Here is a 16,902-nt window from a genome sequence, read left to right on the forward strand (position 1 = left end):
TTTCCTCTACTTCCAACAATATATTCTCACCAAGCATTCTGCATCCCATCTTTGTTTTCCAAATTTTAAAACCTTACATTTTGCAACATTGAACTCACATCCCCATTTGCTTGCCCAATCACTCAATTTATTCAAGTCTTCTTGCAAGGCCACAACATCTTCACTACTCTTTATGGTTCGTCCCAACTTTGCATCATCTGCAAACAACTGAATATCTCCATCCAAATCTTCGCCAATATCATTAATATACAAGTTAAATAGTAATGGCCCTAAAACAGATCCCTGAGGCACTCCACTAGTGACTTTCCTTTTCCTGGATATTGCACCCCCATACACAACTTGTTGATACCTATCAGATAGCCAGTCTCCAATCCAATGCACTAATCTAATATCCAACCCCATCTGCCCTAGTTTGACTGTCAACTTATCATGAGGTACTTTATCAAAAGCTTTTGCGAAATCCAAGTATATTACTGTGTATCCTTCTCCTCTGTCCAAGGAAGCAGTCACTTTATTGTAATAAGTAAGTAGATTACTAAAACACGACCTCCCTTTAGCAAATCCATGCTGTCCATCAAAGATTATACCATTGTTGTCAACCCAACTCTGGATCCTAGTTCTCACAAGCTTCTCCAACAACTTAACCACAACACCTGACACACAGATAGGCCTATAGTTTGATGCTTGAGTTCGATCACCTCCTTTATGAAGTGGCACAATCTTGCCCTCCTTCCACTCTTTAGGGACTTGACCAAGTGCAAGACTCGTATTAAAAAAATATGTCAAGGCAGGTGTCAACTCTCTGGCACATTCCTTCAGAATACGCGGTGATATATTATCAAGTCCCACAGCCTTATTTACATCTAATTTACTCAACTCCCCAAACACCACTTGCTCACTTACAGTCAGTCTCCCCTCCCCATCATCAACTGCTCTTAATCTCTCCATGAAGTCACATTCACAAGATTGAAAGATCTTTATGAACTGCTCATTAAGTATCTCCACCACACATTCTGCAACAGCTGTCTTTATACCATTTCCTCCAATCAATGTCATCCTTCCATAATCATTCTTTCTTTTGCTGGCTACATATCGAAAGAACTACCTAGGATTCTTTTTAGCTTCATTAGCTAACTGCTGTTCATACCTCTCTTTAGCTACTCTCACCAACCAAGTCACTCTCCTTGCCTGGTCTTTGTAGAACTCATGAAATTGGTTACTTCCACTTCTCTTATGCTGCCTCCACAATGCCCTTTTTCTCTGTATTGCATGCTTAATCTCTTTATTCATCCATCTCACACCTAACTTATTTAACCTTCTCACCCGTGGTATACATTTAGACATTGCATCCACTAAATATTTTTTGAAAATCCCCCAAGTTGCATTGATCTCTTTTCCAGCTAACTCCTCATTCCATGCTACACCTGCAATCTGTCTCCTGAGCTCTTCATAATCACCCCCCTTGTAGTTCCACATATACCCTTTTTTCACAGGGGTCCTTGCACTGCTGGCAACCACCCAAGTAATCACCTCATGGTCACTTTCACCAATTGGTGGATGATTTGATACCTCATTGATAATTACATCCTCCGATGAGATGACCAAATCCAAGACCCTTAATCCTCTTGTGCCCTCTGTTACATACTGTCTGAGGTAGTTATCCCTCAAAAACTCAAGAAACTCATTTTCTTTACTTCCAGTTGCTATCTCTTCATTCCAGTCTATATTGCCATAATTAAAATCACCCATAATGATCACCCTTTTCTTATTTGCTTGGCTTATTTGACCATACATTTCACTATCACCACCATCCACATTACCAGGTCTATAACAACATCCCACCAAGTATTTGATTCTATTCACCTATATCTCACACCATACTGCCTCAAAACCACTGGCCCCATTTCCCCCTTGCATCTCTACCTTGTATGGACATAACTCTTTCTCTATCATCAATAGCACTCCCCCTCCCTTTTTACCCCTTCTATCCTCACGAAACACATCATACCTTTCCATCTCTATTCCTGTCAGGATGTCATCCTCATCTAACCATGTCTCACTTATCCCGACAATCTCTGGGTGCACAGACGCAATTAGTGCAACCATTTCATCCGCCTTGTTTCTTATACTTCTAGCATTCGTATACAAACACAACAACTCATTTCTGGATCTACAGCTAGTTCCACTGATACCACTCACTCGATGTGATCTCTCCATGCTGGACTGGGGCCATTTCCCTTTCTGCTTCATTATGGAAAAAGAAAACATAAACAACAAGGTGATCAGCATGCTCATGAACAATATAAAGCACAAGCAAGAAGGGTAACAAATATGGTAAGGAAGGCTAAATCAGATTTTGAGAGAAAATTAGCTAAGTCATCATCATCATCATACATATCAAGGATTTAGGCCTAGCATGGCCTGTTCCGGCCTTAGAAGTCATCGTTGAATCGTTTAAGAGGACGTCCTGGTTTTCTTTTTCCTAATGGCTTGTACTTTAAGGCTTGTTTTGGTAATCTTTCTGTTTTCATTCTTTGAACGTGTTCCATCCATTTATATTTATATTTTTTAATTTTTTCTATTACTGGTTCTTGGTTTAATTCTTTCATAATATCTTCGTTTCTTTTGTGATCAAATAGAGTATACTTTGCAGTTTTTCTCATAAACTTCATTTCTGTTGTTAATCTTTGTTTGTCTTTTTGTTTTATTGTCCAGATTTCGCTTCCATACATTAAGACCGGTAGGGCTAATGTACTGTATACTTTTAGCCTGGTTTGTTTTTGAATTAGGTTTGGTTCAAATATAGAGTTAATTACACCTGTTATTTTTAAATATTTTGCAATTTTTACATTTATATCTTTTTCATTTTCATATGTGATAATACATCCTAGGTAGTTAAATGAATTCACCTGTTCTAAGATCTTGTTATCTATTACTATTTTAGTTGTTGCTGGATCTTGTCCTTTAAAGGCCATAGATTTTGATTTTTCTGTTGATATTATCATACCATAATCTTTGGATATCTCATTTAGATTTAAAATAGCTTTCTGTAAGTTATCTTCAGAATTTGTAATTATTATTTGGTCATTGGCAAAGAGGAGAGTGTTTAAGTTAACTGTAGGTGAAAGTTTAATTCCTTGATATAAATTTTTACTACATTTTATTATTATTTCGTTTAAGTAGATATTAAAAAGAGTTGCTGAGAGGGGACATCCCTGTCGGACCCCTTGGTTTATCTCTCTTGTATATGATAGCTCGTGATTTAATCTTATTTGTATTTGATTATTTTCATATATACTTGTGATAGCTTTTAGGATATTATTTGGTATTTGCCTTTCTTTTAATGTTAAATAATATGTTTCTTTTAACTTTGTCAAATGCTTTTTCAAAGTCAATAAATGCAATATGTGTTTCTAAATTATATTCTCTTCTTTTCTCTATTATTAATTTTAGGCAAAAGGCTATACATGATCGTCCTTTTCTAAATCCATTCTGTACTTCTAGAATAAAGTTTTTGGAATATTTCATTAGTTTGTTATTTAAGATTCTGCTATATATTTTGTAACAGGAATTTAGTATACTGATACCTCTATAGTTTTTAGGGTCATCTCTATTACCTTTCTTAAAGATAGGAATCACAATTACTTTTTTCCATTCTATTGGTGGGATACCAGTCGAGTAGATTTTATTTAAAAATAATAAGTCTTTTTTTGAATCTTGTTCCTGCGTATTTATATAGTTCTGAACCTAGCTTATCTTCTCCAGGTGATTTTCCGTTTCTTGTTACTTTCAGGCTGAGTTCTAATTCTTCTTCAGTTATTTTCTTTTCATTTTCGTTAACTGTTTGCCAGTTGTCTTTTTTAAAATATTTGTCTGTCCACAGTTCTGTGTAGTAATTTAGAAATTCTTCTAATTTCAATTCAGTGTTTGTTTAATTTTATGTTTTCTTAAAATCTGCATTTAAGTGTTTCAAAATCTTATATACATTGGGTCTTATTTTATATAAATCATGTTCTAAATTAGAAAAAAATTTATTCCATGATTCTCTATGTCTTTTTCTGACTTCTCTTTTAGCTATGGCTCTTATTCTTTTATATTCTATTTCATCTTCTAATCTTTTACTGCTTAACCATTTGTGATAGGCTTCTTTTTTCTTTTTGATTATTTCTTTGATTGTATCATCCCAGATCTTCAGTTTTTTTCTTTTATTGAATTTTTTGGTCTTTCCTAAACTTTCATTTGCTGCTGCATTTAGTATCGTTTTTATATTAAGCCATTCTATTTCTATTTCTTCATTTTGTTTTATTTTATCTAGATATTGGTTAATTCTTTGTTCATATAGCCATACATTTGTGTCATTCAATAGTCTAGTTTTATAAACAAATGTTTCAATTTTTCTTTCTATTCTTGTTACTTGTAGCCATTTAGGTGGTAATCTTAATTTTATTTTAACAAGGAAGTGGTCACTGCTTATTTCATATCCTCTGTGAACTTTAACATCTAGTGAAAATTTTGATGTCTTTTCATTTAATATGAAGTAATCTAATATTGATTTCCATCCTCTTGCTGCCCAAGTATATTTATGTATGTCTTTATGTTTATAGAAGGAATTCATTATTTTTAGGTTATTATAAACTACAAAGTCAATCAATTTTTTACCATTTCTGTTTAGAGTGTGTTCTCCATGTATTCCTATATTATTATTAATTTTCGTGTTTCCAATTCTTGCATTTAAGTCCTGCTAAAATTATGTAATCATTTTTATTTATTTTATTATATATGTTTTGTAGCTGATTATAAAAATCAATATTATCCTGTTCTCTTCCTTCTTCTGGGGCATATAAACCAATTATTGTTAAATAGCCTCTATCTATTTTTATTCTAGCTTCTATTATTCTTTCATTCCATAATTTATAATGTTTTAACTGTTTTGAAAGGGAGTTATGAATCCAAATCATAACTCCTGCTTGTGCTCTTTGGTCTCTGTCGACTCCACTGTATATCACATTAAAATTTTCAGTTCTCATAGTTCCTTTTAATTTCTTTTATGTTTCAGTGATTACTGCTATTTTAAAATTTCTTTCATTTAATAACTGGTCTAATTCTATTTCTTTATATGCTATTCCTCTTACATTCCAGTTTGCTATGTGTATTATATTTTATCGTTTCCATTTTTGTTTTACCTTTTCCATTCCAGGGTCGTTTCCCATAGATTCAATCTGATTATCTTTTTCTGTCAGCTTACAAGTAGGATTATGTTCTCCATGTCAGGAGACTAGCCTGACAATGGAATAGTTCAGTGGTGGGGCTGCTGCCTTAAGGCTTCTGAACTCGCCTTCTTCTGAATTTAAACCCATAGGAGGAATAGGGTATATTGAAGGGGAAAGAGTAGATTATAGAAGAAATATAGTAAGGTTTATAGAGAGGACATAGTTGTATGGCCAGAAATGAAAAGACCCTATGGCCCTCAAGTACTCTAATAGCATAACGGTCGTAAAATAAGAAGAGTTGGCCTTATAGGAAAGATTAAAGTAAGTGGATCTTCCTCAAAGTAGAAGAAGGAGAGGATACATCCAGCTAGGGGTCCATGGGAGTGCCGCTTCCCTTACAATCAAGATGATTGCCCCTTATGGCCCTGTTGGTCTACGAGTCCTTATTCAGCATATTCGGACCACCCCACCATATATATATATACACACATGCATGCGCATGTACACACACACATGGTGGGCTCCCCTATCTGCCACCCAGGGGACACGCTCTCTAGGGGTTACAGGGTCCACTCTCAGGGGACCCTGTAACCTGGGTGTAACCTAACCCCTAGAGAGGGGACCCTGTAAATTAGCTAAGTAGGCCAAAGTAAATCCAAAAGAGTTTTTATGCCATATAGCAAATAAGAGAAAGAATGATTATGGAAAGATAACTTTACTCAGTGCTGATAGTAGGAAAGTGACAGAAACAAAAGAAATAGTTCAGTTACTAAGTGATCATTTTGCAAGAGTATCATCCAGCTGGCAACTTTGCTCAACTGATGTGAGCATTGAGGTGAATGAACTGGAGGTACTCAGTATATTGAAAAATATCAATGTGAATACAGCAGTGGACATAGACGGTATGTCAGCTCATGTGCTACAAGAATGTGCAAGTAAACTGGCAGTGCCTCTGATGAAGTTGTTTAATCTAAGATCAGCCCTGGCAAAGTTCAAACGGAGTGGACATTTGTACAAAAAATGTCCTGTATTTGTACAAATTTCTATCACTGCATGTTCATAATGAAATTCAATGAGGGCCAAAACAGTTTTATACTCTGTTTCTGAATTAACAAAATGATTTAAGTTCCTCAACTCGTACACAATATATGTGGAAATGTTGGTAAATCTTGTTAATTGTTAACTAAAGATCAATAGGTAAGAATCTGAAGCAGTCTGCACAGCATTATGTATCACATGTGCAGGGCAACCAAATCCAATTAAATTGTTCACAGTATTTTCTTGCATTTTGAAGTACAGATTATCCTTTCCCTTTCTCTTCTTTCCACTAAAGTTTGTATTATCTGCTAATACAGCAATAACCTTTTTTAGGAGATCTAACTTCTGTAACACTTCCAACACACAAGAAAATAAAAGTTCTAAAGTTTCACCATCTAAATTAACGAACTCCAACATATTTACCTTCACACGTTTTTCTGGATGATAGTATCTAATGACCAGAGGGCACTAATTTCATGTCAAAGTCGTTTGATGAATCGATTAGTGCCGATATAAAACGAACTTCTTTTAGCTCTTCCTCAATCTGCTTTGTCGCTAATGGCACAATAACATTTAGTATTGCCTTGCACTTTGTTTGTGAACACCTTAATTTGTCGTTGAAAATTTTTTTCACGATGGTTGTTGTGCAGTCCATGGAGTTAAAGCTGTGGTTATGCACCGCTGTGTGATACGCAAAGGTTGCTTCCTGCGCTGCCAGTGATAACTCTTTTTCCCCCTTCACTCTTCGTTTTCACAATTAAAAAATTACTTATGCTGCAGTTGGAAGCCTTACTTCGAACAGCAGCTTTATGTTTTTTCGTTTTCACGTGGTTGACTACGTTTGACTGACCACTATGTGAAATGCAAAATTTACAGTTACATAAAGTACATTCCACATTTTCATCTACATCTTTAATGAAAGGAAATTGTCTTCTAATATTATCATTTGCACTTACGTTTCGGCATTATAGGGGTAGAAAACGATAAAAATTATAACACACAAAGTATTGATCAAGTAAGATACTATTATAACAGAAGCATGGGGAAAAAGAACATCGCCATCAGTTACTATTAGTTAACTATATTATTTCTAATACTAATAATTATTATTATAAATAATAAATAAATAAAATTTATTATTATCAACATTGTAATAGAAAGTGGTGCTAAAAATGAGATAAAATCTGTTTGTCCATTTTTTCCTGAAGGATACTTAAAAAAGCGGGACTTTTGGAATTAACTTGGGAACATTTTTATAAAAAAACCAAACTGGCCCAGGAAAATGGGAATCCTATTCTATACACAGTGGAAGCAGATACCAGTGTCACTGTAGCCAACATGAGATAGGTTGTAGCTGATTTGGGTCAACTCTTGTTTCGCAAGATGATAATTAGAGATATCAGTCGCTCATTGTGGCTGATGACAGTCGCCATCCTTTACTGTACTTCCTGGATGCTGTTTTGTGAGTGCTGGAATTGGTTCCACAGTCAGTGGACCACAGAACAATTCACACATACCAATCTGGCCACCTCCACATGACTTTGGCTTTTGCCAGCCTCTGATTTGGAATACAATCTGCTTGCATTAAAAGGGAAATAAAACTGAATGTGAGAATTACAGGTCTTTTCATAATAAGTGTTCCTGGTAAAATTTTTACAAGTATACTTGAGAAACAGCTAAGAAAATTGTGGAAGGGAAGCTTAGTGAGGAAATAAGCTGGATTCAGGATTCAAATTGAGGTTGTCAGGCCCAGATTTTTACTTTAGGACAAACAGTTGAGGAATCATGAGAAATATAACAAGGATCTATATTTAAGTTTTGCAGATCTGGAAAAGGCATATGATAAGGTAGCAAGAGGAAAGCTGTTCAAAATGCTACAGTTATATGTGTAAATGGGACATTATATCAAGCAATACTTAGTTTATATTTTAGGTGTAAGTCAGCAGTTAGAATTGAAGAAGCCAGTTTAATGTTAAATAAGGTGTGAGAAAAGAGTGCACATTACCTCCATTGTTATTCATCCTCCATATGGATCACAGTATGAAGGAAAGTGGTATTATACCAGATATTAATTAATATATTGGATATTGATATTAATATATTGAAAATATTAATCTCAGCTATTTATGCAGATGATGTTATACTCCTAAATGAATCAAGGATAAGTTTTCAAGATTTTCTGACTGAATTGCTTAACAGTTGTAATAAATTTCATATGAAAATCAGCAAAAATTGTGCCCAGGTTTGGTCACCAGGTTTTCAGAAGGATGAAGAGATGTTGGAAAGGGTCCAAAGGAGACTGACTAAGTAGTTTCTGACCTCTGGAATGTCAAGTATGAGGAAAGATTGAGAAGATGTAATTTGCAGAGTCTGGTGGACAGGAGGAAGAGGGGAGATATGATAGAAACCTACAAGTTGGTAAGGGGTTGTTATAGGATCAATGCTGGAGAAGTTTTACAGAGAATAGTGGGAGATCAGGGGGGAACTAGAGGTCATCCCTGGAAACTGTATAAAGAGGGTGTGAGTAGGGAAGTGAGAGGCAGTTTTTTTTTCGTGCAGAGTTGTGAATGATGGGAATGCTTTGCCTGAGAATGTGGTGTCTGCAAAGAGCTTGAATGTGTTTAAAACACAGTATGATGAGCTGTGTGTGTGATAAAAGGACCTCCCGGATGAGTCTTTGACTCCATGGGGTCTTGGGGTGGTAATAATAATAATAATAATAATAAAATTTTTTAAAAATGAAAATAGACAGAAACATTGAAAGCATCAACTGTATCCTGAATAGAAAACCTATAGAACAAGTGAAACATTTCAGCTATTCAGGTACAATTTTTTGTGAAGATGGCCAATTAAATATGGAAATAGACAATAGAATTAGTAAAGCTGGTATGGTAGGAAGTGAATAAATTTATATGAAATAAGAGAGAAATTAGTCAAAACACTAAACCAGTTGTATGAGTATACAAGACAGTTTAAATCAAAATGTATGGATCAGAGAGCAGCTGAGTTAGAAATAAAACACTTAATCAAAGACTGGAGACAACAGATATGCGAGTTCTGAGAAAGAGCAAGGAAATGAAAAGATGTCCATCAATGGCAGTATCGTATTAAAAATGTGGACATTAGGAAAGAACTTCATATTGTTACCATTCAGGAATGTGTTAGCAGAGCTAAATCTCAGGTGGTATGGTCACTTAAACAGAATAGGAGAGGAATGATTAGCAAAACAAACATTCTTTGCCAAGGTTAGCAGGAAAAAGACCTAGAGGAAGACCAAGATTTAAGTGGATTGATACAGCAAAATATTCCTTAGAAGACAGAAATATAAGATTTGATAATACTGCAGTGTTGACAGATAACAGGTTAATTTGGAGGAAAATTATTTATCTAAAGTCAGTAATGACGTAATTTTTCATGTAGTACTATCATAATATCCTGTACACCTCCTGAGGATACATGTTAGAATTTTGATGATGATAAAAATTGTATAATTTGCAAAAATTTCATCAACACATAACTTTAATTTTTTTATTTTAATTTTAGAATCTCTCTCTAATGTCACATCACCACTTCATTTCCGAAGTAACTGAAATCATTCTAAAGATACAAAACAAACAGAAAGATACTTTACAATTCAATGCTTTCCTGTAAATTATATTTTCATATATTATACATATATATTCTGTAAGCCACTGCAGTAATTTAGTCTAGGAAGGTGCATTTATGATTGTAGAACTCAAAAGATTATCCAATTTTCTGTTTGCTTCAACTTTTCTCAAGGAGCTTTCCAGAATCACTTTCATTTATTTGAAACTTTTCTTTTATGCTTATACTTTAACTTCACTTCTGCTAATATAGTATTTTCTCTTGAAGACTATCTGTAATTACATGGTGTTTAATGGTTAAAGCTGCTGTTTACAAAAAATATATCCAAATGTTCCACCATACCAGCCTGGTTGGCTGAGTGGTTAGCATATCTGCTCAAAAGACTGCAGGTTTGAATCCCACCATGAGCATAGACGTTTGTGATTGTCTGTGAAAATACTAGGGGAGGGTGGTGGTGGGCAGTAGATGGCATTGGTGTAATCGCGGTTCTTGTAGTTGGTGGATTGAGGGGTGGAGACAGAGCTGTAGAGTAGGTTCCCTCCCGCAATGAGTCTTTGGACTCCCTGGAGGTGTCATGTAAATAAAAAAAATAAATAATGTTGAAAATAAATAAATAAACAAAAAATGTCCTGTATTTGTACAAATTTCTATTACTACATGTTCATTATGAAATTCAATAAGTAGCAATAGAACACTGTATGAAATATAAATCTCACTTTTTATTTTAAAGCATACAAATCAGATAGTCACCTGCATTGTTTGCAGCATTACTATAATTTAACTGAAATGAATAATACTTGAAACCTGATAAGTCTGCCAAAGTGTTGTCTTCAAAACAGTTTACACTATGTTAACAAAATGAGTAAAAAAAATCTTTCTTGCATTTTAGCGACAGTGGCAATATTTTTATTAGTGAGTACAGCAACAGCAAAAAAAATACAAGAAAAGGTGTTTGAGGTATGTGAAAGAGATATGTCAATTTAATGAAAACTGGGTGAGAACAGCATACTTTGAGAGAGAAATACGGTGAGAAAGCATGAGCAATGAGATCTGAATTAAGGTGGGAGAATAGACAGAAAGGGCTGAGATCGAAAAGTGAAAAGTCAAGGGAATGAGACACCTAAGGAGAGAGTGGAGATAAGGAATGTGATAAAATGAGAGAGAGAGAGAGAGAGAGAGGAAGGGGGGGGAGAAGAAAGTATGCAGGAGGGTAAGAGGATTGAATGAAGTGGTGATAAATGTAATGTACAGCAATTCAATGATTTGGAGGTGTGCAAAATGTAATCCCACAAAAATGTTAGAGAAATTATTGTTGGGGGGGGGGGGGTAGAGGAATGTCCAAACAGCATGTGTGACTATAGCAATGAAGAGAGGTCAAAATGTGGATAAGATGTCAATGATGGTTAGATAAGATGTGGATAAGATGATTCGAGAGGCAGTGTGAATTGGAGAGCAATAGGGCAATGTTAGAAAGTGTGAAGCAAAAAATGTAGGGGTAGAAAACAGTGGACATGTTGCCTCATTATATTTCATCTGAACACTGAAAGACACAAGCATGAGATGCTGAACGAGAAAGAGTACAAGGGGAAGACAAATCAAAACTGTTAGGATGCAAGGGAATAGCGATGCTGGCTTGGGTGATGGAAGTTTGTGTAGATGTTGGAAGTTTTTCCACTTGGTTATACTATAAATTAAAGATGCCAAGAAATTATATTCTTGGTTTAATCCTTTATCCAAGTGTAAGCAAACAAAGTTTGCACCTGGAGTAATTTCAAGACAGGGCCACTCATATATAAAAGCTGATGACTTCCCATCACTTGCTTTAGTATGCCATTATGCAAAACATATCCTTACAGAGATGTATAATCACTATCCAGACTGTTTCAACCTTTATTGAGGTCTTATCAGTGGGAGCCAGCCCAGAAGTGATACCAAGGTTGAAGTAATGCAGAAGTCAAGTCATATTTCCATATACAAGTAGCCAAAAGATGTCACATCTTATTACTAAAATACACTGGATTAGAGATAGATGTTGGAAGTTTTTCTACTTGGTTATACTATAAATTAAAGATGCCAAGAAATTATATACTTGGTTTAATCCTTTCACCATCTATCTCTAATCCAGAGTATTTCAGTAATAAGGTGTGACACCTTTTGGCTACTCGTATATGGAAATATGACTTCTGCATTATTTCAACCTTGGTATTACTTTTGGGTCTGGCTCCCACTGATGAGACCTCAATAAAGGTTGGAACCAGTCTGGGGAGTGACCCTTCTCATAATGCATAGCATTATACATCTCTGTAAGGATATGTGTTTTGCATTATGGGATACTAAGGCAAGTGATGTGAAGTTATCAGCTTCTATATACAAGTTGCAAGATATACAAGAGAGTTTGTGGATTGCAAAAGTTGGTTGATAGGCAAAAAGGGAGGATATGATAGAAACATTTAAGTTACCTAAAGAATTTATTTAAGACTAATACAGGGGAAATGTTTCAGCACTTGGCTGGGGGGGGGACAGAACAAGAAGTCATACCTGGAAGATGAGTAAAAGTGTGGTTAGTAGGTATGTGAGGGCACGAATACAATAATACTTATTATTATGTGACACCTCCAGGGAGTCCAAAGACTCATCGAGGGAGATTGTGCCAACAGCGTCGAATGATTGATCCCTTCTAACTACTAGCTGCACTCAAACTTGCTTAACTTTTTGTGTTAGCCATTAGTAACAGAGGCTCTACCAACTGACCAACCTTTGCTGGCTATACATTATGGGACATTTCTTCTAGACAACAGACTGAGAAATGATGAACAAAACTAAAACAACTCACATAAACCACTAAAACAAACAATCAATATTAGTAACTCATACATGGCACAGGTTAACTCTATCTATCTCACTTTTTCTCTCTGAATAGTTTAAAGTTGACTGTTGGAGAAGCTGAATTTCAATATGTTTTTGTGTTAGCCATTAGTAGCAGATGGTCTACTAATCGAACAATCTCTGCTGGCTATACACTAAGGGGCATTTCTTCTAGGCAACAGACTGAGAAGGATGAACAAAACTAAAACAACCCACATAAACCACTAAAACAAACAATCAATATTAGTAACTCATACATGACACAGGTTAACTCTATCTCTCTGGATAGTTTAGAGTTGATTGAAGAAGCTGAATTTCAATATGTTGATAGATTTTACTGATGATTTCTAGCTGTCATTTAGAATGGGATCCTGGTTTCTGTTGAGGAAGCAATATTAGAGGATGACTACAGTAGATTCAACCTTTTTTTTTTTTTTAAAGGAAACTGTCCACCAGATAGAGCATGGCAGTTATGTCCTGATGGTTTAAGTGGTAATAGAAGAATGATGTGCAGACCTAGATTTTTCTTCTCCTTTACATTCAACATTACTGAGATGTTCCTTTTTTCTTATTTTAAAACTCTGCATCAAACCTATGTAAGACACACTACAAGAACATGTAATTCTATAAACTTAAACTAGTGTATGTTTGTAGAAGAGACTGCTGTCTTTTGGAGATCTAAGGAGGCTATGGGCAGTTTGGATAAGTAAGCAATCCTAATGTTATGACTGTCGAGTAAGTTGGCAATCTTGATAGAAAGATTTCAAATGTATGAAATGAAAACAGTTCTGTACTGAATATTAGGATTTTGGCATGGAGTAGTATCAGAAAATAGTATCCTCTCAGAACAAACTGGTGAAGAGAATGAAGTTCCTTGTTTAGCATATCTTCATCTTTTAAAATACAGAGGCTACTAATTTTTCAGGGTGTGAATTATGCCAAATTTTTAAGAAGGGATAACAAAGAGATGAAGCATGAAGATAGTATCCAATATGGGTGAGGTTGCAGAAAATGTCCAACAAAATGCCACCTTCTGATTTTCTTGAGATCAGAATATAAGAAATGTAGTTCATCTACATTCTCTAATATGAACTGAATTTTTGGATGGTACAAATTCAGAGAAAGAAGAAAGTCATTTAAACTGGATACATCATATTTCCAAATTATAAAGATGTCAACATATCTCCACTAGGTATCAGGTTTTAAAGGTTTATCTTAGGTTGTTACTTTACAACAACTACAGCTCTCCCATAACTGAGATCACCGAAACTACATCTTATGTGTCATCACACAGTCAGGGGTGCACCAGTAGTGTCTGGCGCCTGTGTGCAAAACTTTAGTTGGCGGCCCCTATACCCAGTAGCACCCCAGTAGTGTCTGGCACCTGTGTGCAGAACTTTAGTTGGTGCCCCTACCCCTGCCTCCAATAAAAAAATCACTTTAAAAAACTTTTTTTTTAAAGTATTTCCTCCTCTTTGGCACCTTTACTATCCTGGTGCCTGTGTGTGTTGCACACATTGCACATATGGTCGGTGTGCCCCTGCACACAGTTGATCACTTTAAGTAAAGCCATTGGTTGCTTTATATTAGGTTTACTTAGATGTTTGTTTGGAAAATTATTTGACACCTCCAGGGAATCCAAAGAAAAATATTTTTATTATTATTCTAGTGCTTTTCGATAGTAGTGTTTCTGGAAATATGTCTTTAGCACATTTTGTATGTGTTATTATTCATAATGATGGTTTTGATTTTGATTTTTGTTTTTCTTGGGAGTGATGTGATATACAGCTGTTTTTTGTACATATTTTTCCTCAGGTGTGTTTCCTGCGATTAGGATATACACGCACACACACTAATTCTAGCTAAACTTCTTAGCATAAATTCTCTCTCTTTACTTATTGATCCAAAACTTCTATTTTTTTCTCAGTTTAATCCAAAACTTCTATTTTTTCTCAGTTTAATCCATAATACATTTCGTTACCACACAATACTTAATTTCGTCGGCCATTCTGGTTGCATGTGTTGCAATTATTCGGTTCTACTTCATTATAACCATTGCATTCATAGTGTGTGCACTGCAAATGGCCAAAAAACCTGGTTTTGATATGTGTACCTTCCAACACTCAGATTCTCTAAAATCTTATTAACGGAAATAGTTAAAAAAAAAAAAAAACAATTACGTGACTCTGATGTCAGCTTATATATATATATACACACACACACACATCCCATTGATTCAATCGCTCTGCAAAGAATGAAAAATAATACTTTACTCTTTTTTGGTTATTCAGATGTTGCCATTCACAACGCAGAGTGCATGACAAAATGAAAAATGTTCGTGTGAAATTCGTTACACATGTAACATGCAAAAAAGCATGTGCTTTTTTTTTTTGCTTAGCTGATATGCATGCATATCAGCTAAGCAAAAAAATCTCTTAGCTGATATGCATGCATATCAGCTAAGAGATTTACATGCAATGAATAGATTGGTTCATGGCATATGCACAACTTCAAAATAATGACTTCGGAAACATGGTTATTCTGAGATAAAACTTAACGGACTAATAACATAAACGAAACAGTTTTAACTTTTAAATATAACAGACGAATGCATGCACACACACTACAAATTGCTGTTGAACGATGATTTTAAATTCTTAATGGAAAAGAAAAAAAAAACTCGAAAGCAATTAATCACATTTTTGAATTTGAAAGTTTGTCACAGCTGTACATGACCACGCAGTTTTATTCGATGAAGAAAGTGCAATATATTTTTAATGTAAAATATTTTTATAAACCTACGATAGCTTTACTGTAACACGACACCGCATCTTCATATTTTCGAGCACTAAAAAGCCTATTTCCTTGATCCTTCATCTCTTCCGCATTCATTTCTTGCTTCATTCCGACAGCTTTCCCTTTGCTATCATTCGCTTTTTTCCGTCAATAACAAAAGGATCAAAATTTGTAACACTATAATGCGTGTGTGTTCGATATATCACCTTCTGTGCACTATGTTTACATCACTACACGTTACATCACAAATTAACAAGCGATTACCGAAGATTTCACATCGTTGCCAAAAATGTAATGGAAGAGACACCTATGAACAGGATATAGAAACCAATCATCATAATCATAACACTAAATATGGATATAGAACTTATGATCTACTCCAGTCTCATTTTTAATCGAAGAGTGTTACAAAAGGAAGACTGTCGGTATGAAGTAAGAAATGATTACGGAGTCCGGCTTTCTCTTCCCATTTGGTTTATATTTTATTAATTGTTTAGGATATCGAGTGTTGACCATTTGGTTTACATATTTTAAATAATTTTGTTTATTTTGAAAGAAACTTAAAAATAAAAATTTAATTCTCAAAGGAAGAGCCATGCTTCATTTCGGCGATATAAAATAAATAGAAATAGGAGATATTAAAGATTCAACCTTATTTCAAAGCCGAATATATGTAGTAACTTTGCAAGTTTCGAAAATTTGACTAGAGAGCGTATGAAAATACAATCGGCATCGAAGCTATTTAAGCTTGCACCATTAAAAACATTGACTTAGTCCAGGCGCATTTATGTAGTCGTCTTTTATTAATGCTTTTGATAAAGGTTTCACTGGCCTGAAGACGTGTGGCTCTTCCATTGATAATCACTATTATAGATCAACCGAGAGTTTACTTATGAAAAATAGAACTCTCTGACATAGGTTGCTTTGGAATTGAACATTTTTTTTTTGCCTTCTTAAGGTTTCTGCCTGGTCCCTGATGAGAACCAACCAGAACAGCGAGATCAGTGAAACCTTTAGCAAAATCACTAATAAAAGACAGCCATGTGGACTACTGTGCAATTCCGACCGAGGGGGAGGGGTGTATTCGTATAAGCTCGCTGTTCAAATTTTCGAAAGTTTCAAAGTCTCTACTTACACTGATTAAAAAAAAAAAAAACACGGATACCCCTATAGGCAAGGTGCGTCGTATCGATGTAAGGAGTCACGTGTTGGTAGCCAGTATAAATTGGAGAAATATAATGCTCCCAAGTCAGCTCAACAGTATCTGGGTGAAATCTTTGTGAGAAGAAATGACGGAGATTGAAAGAGGCATTGCGATAGGACGCCATGTTACAGGCCTATTTGTTTGGCAAATTCTTGTCAAATTGAGCCATCTAAATTCAACAAT

At 35.1% G+C, this 16,902-nt stretch overlaps 1 protein-coding gene across 1 annotated transcript in view; it reads right to left on the minus strand.

Annotated features, from left to right (window-relative positions):
- STUB1 (STIP1 homology and U-box containing protein 1) overlaps positions 1 to 15,885 on the minus strand; it is a 124,268-nt gene extending 108,383 nt beyond the window's left edge. The window contains exon 1 of the mRNA XM_090411022.1: positions 15,522 to 15,885. Coding sequence (XP_090267148.1) covers positions 15,522 to 15,623 — 102 coding nt within the window. The 5' untranslated portion in view covers positions 15,624 to 15,885. The remainder of the gene's footprint in view (positions 1 to 15,521) is intronic.
- Positions 15,886 to 16,902: the final 1,017 nt, after the last annotated feature.

Source organism: Typopeltis vanoorti, chromosome 21 (genome assembly GCF_054136105.1).
Source record: "Typopeltis vanoorti isolate ZY-2024b chromosome 21, IOZ_Tvanoo_1.0, whole genome shotgun sequence".
Taxonomy (NCBI): domain Eukaryota; kingdom Metazoa; phylum Arthropoda; class Arachnida; order Uropygi; family Thelyphonidae; genus Typopeltis; species Typopeltis vanoorti.